The sequence below is a fragment of the Pygoscelis adeliae genome, unplaced genomic scaffold (genome assembly GCF_000699105.1).
Source record: "Pygoscelis adeliae isolate BGI_AS28 unplaced genomic scaffold, ASM69910v1 Scaffold190, whole genome shotgun sequence".
NCBI lineage: Eukaryota > Metazoa > Chordata > Aves > Sphenisciformes > Spheniscidae > Pygoscelis > Pygoscelis adeliae.
Window position 1 is genome coordinate 117,169 of NW_008823922.1, and position 8,236 is coordinate 125,404.

General features: G+C 43.2%; 1 protein-coding gene across 1 annotated transcript; it reads left to right on the top strand.

Annotated features, from left to right (window-relative positions):
• Positions 1-396: 396 nt before the first annotated feature.
• PPP1R3C (protein phosphatase 1, regulatory subunit 3C) lies at positions 397-3,934 on the top strand. Its single transcript, XM_009320083.1, has 2 exons — positions 397-475; positions 1,362-3,934. The coding sequence occupies exon 2, from the start codon at positions 1,363-1,365 to the stop codon at positions 2,305-2,307; it is 945 nt and encodes a 314-aa protein (XP_009318358.1). The 5' UTR covers positions 397-475; position 1,362; the 3' UTR covers positions 2,308-3,934.
• The last annotated feature ends 4,302 nt before the right edge of the window (positions 3,935-8,236 follow it).

Sequence of the window (8,236 nt, forward strand, 5' to 3'; positions counted from 1 at the left end):
CCCTCCCCCTCGCTCTTTCGATACTGCAAAAGCTTAGGAGCAGTTGCCCCAGGAGCTGGTCACAAAAGTTACGGAGAGAGTATTTTTGAAGCCTTAGTTCTTTCCCTGCTAAAGCGAAGCAAGACTTGGTTAATTTGACGTTGGTACTCTCCTCGTCCTACTTATTATGGCAAATACTGCCACAATAAAAAAAGCACGGAGAAGAATTAAGAGGCCAGCGCAGATTCTGCTTTTTTTGGCAGGGCTCAGGAGTACCAGTGAGTCCCCTGGGAAGGAGAAAGCCATTTATTTAAGTGACAAAGCAAATGCCCTGGCTTCCCATGACTCAACAAAAAATCCACATTTCCAGCAAGGACTGCATCCCTCTCAGGAGGGATGTGCTGCAGTTGAAGCCCCTTTTCACAAATACTCAAGCTAACTGGCTTTGCGTGGGCCATGTTCTTGCATAGTAATTGTGATTTTCATCATCTGAGAGGTAGGGTTATGAATAAATCTTTAAAAAAAAAAGCTGTAGCGTTCTTACTGAATACTTGCAGTAGGCTTTCGGCATGGACTTTGGGGATTATAAAAAGATATTTTTAAGCCAGTTCTTGAAGCTTGATGGTGAAAGAGTTTTTTCACTTTGATGAGGTGAAAAAATAAAGTGTGTCCCTGCCCCCCCTTTTTTTTCCTCCTAATCACTCAGCAGTCGACGTTAACAGTGCAGAAGAGCTCTGTTACCTAGAGCTGGGTTAATAGCTCATAGAAAATATTTCCAAAGGCGCTTTAGCATTTTTATTCATCTGAACTGACCAAAACCAGAGTGCCTAACAAATGCACTTACGGTTGCTCAGAGCCACAGCGTGATGGTTCTGCGTCAAGGTATATAGCATCCCGTTTGATGCTGTGATGGGGTAGGTGACCCGCTTAATGTAGTGCTGTCTCTGCTCAGAGATGAAGCAGCTGATCCAGCTTGCTGGAATTTTAAGACCTGGCTCAGAGGCTGTAAAAAGGGAAGCTGAAGTGGGTGCGCACTTCCACTGTAACTGGATCTGTTTTACTGGTTACCAGGCTGTCCTTTTCTGTATTTTCAAGGAAATGCGTTTAATTAGCTGTCACTAAAATCTATTTTTCAGAGGTTCGGAAAAAGCAAACGAGACTACATTTGAATTGAAAGAGTTCAGAATTAGCAAGAAATGACTGAATAGTCTCACGCTAGTTCCTTAGCTTGAACTGTCAGTTTTAATTTAGGCTGCATTATTTAAAGCCATGCAAAGACAAGGCCATGAATAATTGAGAGGGGATGAAGCAAATATGCATTCTTAAGAAGCTTCTTACCTGATGTAACAAATAATAACGTCCTGTCTTTCTGCTCCTTTCAGAATGATACAGATCTTGGACCCGAGACCCTTGCCAAGCTCCATCATGCCCGTGGATGTGGCCATGAGAATTTGCCTAGCCCATTCTCCACCGCTGAAGAGTTTCCTCAGCCCCCTTGAGGACTGTCAAAGAAACAACTTTGTGAACAGATTCAAACCTCTCAGACCGTGTCTTCACGTGAAGCGTGACTCCGAAGCTCAGAAGAGTGACTGGAACCACTCAGCAGCCCGAGCCAAGAAGCGAGTTGTGTTTGCAGACTCGAAGGGGCTGTCCCTGACGGCGATACACACCTTCTCCGAGTTCCAGGAGCACCCTGGGTGGGATCTTCAGTTTGACCTCTTAGGCCTTGAAAACATAACATCTGGCTTAAAGCTACATGAGGAGAAAAACTTGATTCTGGGTTTCCCTCGGCCCTCAGCTGACTACCTGGACTTCAGGAACCGCCTGCAGAAGAACTTGGTCTGCCTGGAGACCTGCACCCTGCAAGAGAAGGTGCTGTCGGGCACTGTGAAAGTAAAAAACGTGAGCTTCGAAAAAAAGGTTCAGGTTCGAATTACCTTTGATACGTGGAAGACCTGCACGGACGTTGAGTGCGTATACATGAACAATGTTTACAGCGATTCTGAAAATGATACCTTCTCATTTACCATTGACTTGCCTCCTGCCATTTCCTCTGAAGAGAAGATAGAGTTTTGCATTTCTTACCAAAGTGGGGAACATACCTTCTGGGACAATAACGAGGGTCAGAATTACAAGATTCTCCATGCAGAGTGGAAGCCTGATGGTGTTCAGATACCATCTGCCAAGAAAGACTGTGTAGATCTTCAGACTCCAAGGAGAGGACAAGAGAGAGAGCCCGATCAGCTAGGCAGTCCGAGGCTGTCCAGTGATCTCTTTCCCCGGTGGCAGAGCTTGGGTCGGATTGAAAATTCATCACCATATTGGTGATCAATACTAGCGAGGAAGCGTTCTTCCATTTGGCAACAGAACAGTGTTAGTTTTCTGGTTCACATGCTATGTGACGAAACCGCCTGGCAGGTTTTGTTGGCTGGCTGAACAAATCCAAGTTCACTAGTCTGTGGGACTTGTTAAACCATATTATGCTACTGAAGTTCTTAGCCAAAACTTATCCTTAGAAAGAAAGAAAACCAAGATAAAACCCGTGCGTATGCCACCTACTATAGAAATAGCATGACTGTATCTTAAGTAGACGCTGCTTGCTTTCTGCTGTAGACTCTCCTGAGTCACTAGGTGAGAGACTCTTGTGAGGGAAGAATGGAAGGCGATGGCATCTTAGCAAGCTGTAGTAACTGTATGTGTGCGAGTATGTGTGCATGCACAAGGACGTTACATGAACAGAACATCACAATTAATTTTGCACCTATTAGGAGTGTAGCAGAGATGAGGTGTTGCTGTCAGGACGGAAGCTTGCTGTGACCGTCTGCGTGCTTGTAGCAGGGGCAGGTAGGAATGCATGGCTAGGATTTGTGGCTTCAATACAGGTTAAGAAACTTGGAGAGGATAATGGAAAAGTGGGAAAAGGGGAAGAGGTAGGATGTGCTGTATAACTTGGAGACGTACAGTGTTCTGATTTCTTCTTTCCAAAGCTGGTCCTCTAAATCCCAGAGAAAGTTCTATGGGATAAAAAGGAGAATACAGAAAACGATGCCAAGTGAGTGGTGGAAGTGACCGCTGCTTTGGGAAGACACCTCTGTGCTGGTTGGCTTTGTGAATAATAAATGTCTTGCATTTGAGAACAAATCTAACCTTGACTTCATCATCCTACTCACTTAGCAGGCAGATGGTTACCTCCTAATGTTAAAAGAAAAACGTGCCTTTTAAAAAAATTTTAAAACCACCCTACACGCCAAAAATAGGGTTAGGTGACAAAACAGACAAAGTGATTTGTGAACTTCCTAGTCTGTAGCAGCATTAGATGATTTGACTCATCACCTGATCTAATCTTACAGCATCTGATGGTCGAGTATCCTGCTCCCTATTGCAAAGTTAGCCATGACTTTTCACAAGTGTGTAACATAGGCAAGGTCCTTCATATTGAAGACTTGCACTTTGTGAAAGCTAATTTCTTTAAAAGAGCAGGGTTGCTACTGTTTTTTTCTAGACTGAATATAGGCTTGCACATAAATAGAAAGCTGCTCTGTTTTATTGTACCTCATTTTTTGAAGTTTTTTTTTTTAGACTTCAGTAAACTAATGTATATTTTGTATCTGTATGGTTATAATTTAGCTTTCTGAGCTGTCAGACTGTAAGGGTGATCTGTGTTTCATGCAAGACTTTTGTGAGAGATTTCCCAATACATACTCAGCAGGTGTGAATACTGGCATACCTTTTAGCTGTACGGAAATGGTGTTAACATCAAAATATAAATCACAGTTTTGCCCATTGCTAAGAAGTATAATATCCTGAGTCTGAAGCTACTTGCAATGCAGCGAGACGATAAATGCTAAGGTGAAATAAGCCTCCTCCACTAATTGCACTTTTTCCCTACGTAAACCTTGCTGTTATATGTAAACTAGCCATTTTAAGAATAAATTGTATTTTGATACACCTGGTTCTTAACTGTGTCAGCTCAATCTGTCTGTTTTCTCATCTTCTTTAAACAACTTCAGTTGTGATATAAGGTACAACCAGTTTGTTCTGTGCCATGGGATGTTGCTAAGGCTGGCTGTGGTATGGTATCTCAGGTCAGCAGCTGGCATTACCCTGAAGATGAAATCCAAGCTCTTCACTAAATGAGAGATCCTCAAAAGTATTCGCCTTATGAGTTGTGTCATTTAAAAAACCCTGTATCTCACCAAATTTAACTGGAATATTGTGGTTTGACAGATTCTGTCAGGGATCTTGCTGTGCCATGGATGAGTCTGTCTGGCAGGAGTCTGTCTTAATCCGATGGCCAGACTTACCTGCCAAACTAAAGCATATGTGATGCTTGCATGGGTGCATCTAGACAGCAGCACTTAATGTCTTCTGGCTTGCTTTTACATGGTACTTAGCTCGTTACGCTGCCTCCTGCAGCTATACTGCTGTTTGGGGCACTGGGAGGTTGGGTTTTCTCCTCTTATACCTAGGAACCCAGCTGAACTGCCGTCAGTACCAAAAAACTCCCTGTAAAAATAGTGTCTGTCTTTGAGTGAGCCGTTCACCTTTGACGCTGTGTCGCCCTACCCTTGCAGTTACTTAGAATGGACAAAATGGTGTGTTGGTTCCCAAGGGCCCTAGTCCCCAGGGGGCAGAGGGTTTTGGTACACCCCTGCTTCTCCTAGGTGGCAATTTAGACTAGCACAGAGCAAGAACAGGCTAGCCAGCAACAGTTGCGCACCAGATACTTTATATGGGATTTCTTAATACATTAACTCAGTGACAAGATGCAGTTCAATCTGTTGCAAAGTCAAGGGTTTCCCAGCAAGAAATCTAGTTTTAGTTATGAAAAAGCAATTCTCAAAAGACAACATGGTGCTAACAGCATGTTTCTGACCTGGGGAACGAATTTAGAGCTTCCACATTGCAAAGCCTGCACTGGACGCAGAGCCCTCCTTTCCCCAACGCCATCTACCAATCTCAAACTCTACTGCACTGTGTCTTACTGTGCAGGAGCTCTTATGATACATACTGCACCACCAGCTCCCTGCTCTAGAAAAAAAAGTGAACCGAAGAGAGATTTGTAACTTAAGTGGCTTGAAGGTTCCTTTACCTCAATGTGGGAATTCGCTTCGGCAAACTGGATGCAAGGCTACTGTGGAGCAGAAACCTTCTAGCATGAGGAAAAGTAGCATTTCTTATCCTCTAGCCAAGTTTTGTGACCAGCCAAAATGCTTACTTGTCCTCCTCTTGGCTGAGACATAAGTCACTTAAAAATACCAAGAAGACAGGTTCCTTTGGCCAGGCTTTGGCTTTAAGCCAGCTTCTTTGCAAAGATGCCTTGCAAGATCTTATTTGCCCAGCGGAGAGGCAATGCGGTGCTGCCGCGTCGCTCAGCAGCTCCAAAGCCTTCCCTCAGTCGAGAGAGCAAAGGATTTCTCCTTTCTCCACTCCCGACAAAAGCAATGCAGTTTCACTCCTTCCTCTTTTAAAACAGAACTTGTGTTTAACACTAAAGCTCGCATCCATCTAAAGGGTAACAGGCTCCTAGAGGAAGGTGTCAGCAACACTAAGGAATAGTAACTGGAAAAAAAATTAGTCTTACAAATGTATTTATCAGACACTGAGAAAACCAATGTCACCCTTGGAAAACTGTCTTAGCCCAGGGGATTCAAACACGCATCTTAGATGCTGCTCTTTCAGACACAACCTATTCAAAAACTGAAGGTATAAAGCAGATGCAGTCCTTGAAACAGCTTGCAAACTTACGGCATCATCTCATTCCCTTAGGAAGTCACTTTTCCAGCTGCATTGTAGATTTGTATTTCCACCACTAAGGTGGCAGAGTGGATGACTGGATTCACTCCTATAGCTCTCTAGGTCTAAGGTGTCTGACTTTTGGGTATAGCCTATGGGTGGCACAGTATTTACAGACTTTATTCTTCAAACATAAGTGTTTCAAGGTGGGTTCCTAATAACTGTACTCACTTTTGTGAAGCTAGGCCTAGTCTTACCATGCAAAATTAAATTGAAATTTGCTGGTGTTTCATATTAACGAAGATCTGTCACCCTGGAAGATCAGCATCCGAACATTTTCTGAGAACATAATTAGTATTTTCACCGGCAATTAGTGAATGTCTTTTTCTGTAATTATATATATCTAAACAAATTACCACAATTTATATGGTAAATCTAGTAAATTAATGGTAATATGGTAGATGATACGGTATTTTCATATACATAAAGCAACAACTCCCAGCCCTCTCAGACACTTCTGAGCTTTAAAATGAAATGTAATCAAGAATAAAATGTTTCAGTGAGGCCGAAATAAAAGAAAGTAAGGCTGCACTAAATCCTCTCTTGAGAGGCCTCTCCTCCTGTTTCAAGAATCACCTGTACTTCAGCCATTCCTAACTGACGTTTGCTTAACCTGTCCTTACAGCCCTCCAGTGATGGAGGCTCCACAAGCTTCCCAATTATTCTTTCCTCTTCTTACCTTAAAAGAGGCTCCTGAGGTCTTAGCCTAATTAAAATTAAGCTCCTAATTACTTGTTTTATTCTGCATAGACAAGAAGAGGGAACTATTGCTTTCTTTTTGCAATAGCCTGTAGGTGCTTGAGAGCAAAGAACAGCTTTCCGTCCTCTCCCCACATCCCTTCTCTAGGCTACGTAATACTTCAGTTCATGAAAAATGGATATTTCAGCTTTTCATCCTTGTTTGGAAAGGAACCTGTTAGACCTTTGGATTTTCCTCAAGGCAGAAATATCACTCTCAGCTAGCTCTGGTAAAAGCCTTGTGGTGTGGTCCTCAACTTCACCAGTGAAAACTTAACACAGCTCAGTACCCATCTTTCATTGCTCAACTGACTTCATCTGTCTCATACAATAAGGCCTCGGGAATGTACATATCGTTTCTGTAGTGCTCGATAGACTGTCCCTGAAGCTTATGACAGCCGGGCAGATTGAATCAGTGATGCGCTTCACCAACAATTTATTCTGAGGATGGCATTTCCTCCATTAAAAACATTCATCTTTTTCCTGCTCCTCCTCCCTATATTGCAAAGTGCTTCTAACACTCCAGCCTTTGTTTATCTCCTTTCTGGACTAGTCATTAAGTTGGTCAGCTTTCATTTCTTCCATGTGAAGAACAGTGTTTTCTGCTTCAGTGACAAAATTCATGCAAGCTTGATAGGATTCGTGCAGAAAAGGCAGACTGACTTTTGTTTTTGCAGTGTTCACTGCAGGTGGCCCAGTGTTGGTAAGTGCATCTTTCAAACAGTAAGGTAGAAAATACCAGGGTTAATTCTGGTGAGGCAAAGCACGAACGCAGCACTGTGGGTCTGCTCAGTTGCTGGTAATTTTGTAAGACACTCTAGGCACTGCAGCGCACTGAACATACAGCAGTCATGTACATGCGTTACATCCTCAGCTTTCTTTGAGCACAGGGGAAAAAATAAGGCTGCTCAACAGCTAAAGACTGTGGGTGTCTGAATTACCGGACAATATCACTTTCAGAAGTCTGTCATTGTCTTTGTTCAGGAAGGACACCAAGGCAGTATATAATATCTGTACACAGGAACAGTCTGCTGGTGGAAAGGAGACCCCAGCAATTGAGATGGGAAGAGTTAGGACCACTCATAGGTCCTCAGGACAAGAGCTAAGAACCACCCCACCAGTAGGAGATGGAAATGATGCTTTAGGGATAGGTGTTATTGCTGAAGTAAATCTTCCGCAGGCCTGATGTCAGCCTGGGAGTGGTGGGTTAGTGCTGAATGCTGCATTAGCAGCAGCCGAGAAAATGAGAGTAGCCGGTGCTGATTGTATGGCACACATGGTGGTTATTTGCTAAATAACTGAATGACATTCATTTCCCTCCAAATCAAACCTTTACCATGCTGGAGAAAAACAAAAGGGGCATTTCACAGGCTCCTATCTCAGCATCCTAGTTGTACGGGGATCAGTTGCCCAACTTTTTGCATTGGCTCATGCAAAAGCATAAGGTCAAGGCACCACTGAAGACATACCTGGGCCTGTGCTGAATGCAGTGTGGTCCTTGTTATAGTAACAGGTATGGGTACAAGGTGTTTCTACTCAGCTGGAAGACAGAGCCATGGGGCAATACACTCTGTGATGAGTATGAGTGAAGACTCTGCTCCTCTACTGCAAAATCTGTGAGCAGCTGAATACTGAAGAACTCGACTCTGATATTCATTCTAGCTAGTAACCAGAAAAACATAGTATTTTGATATTTTCAGTGGATTACAAATGTCAAATATTA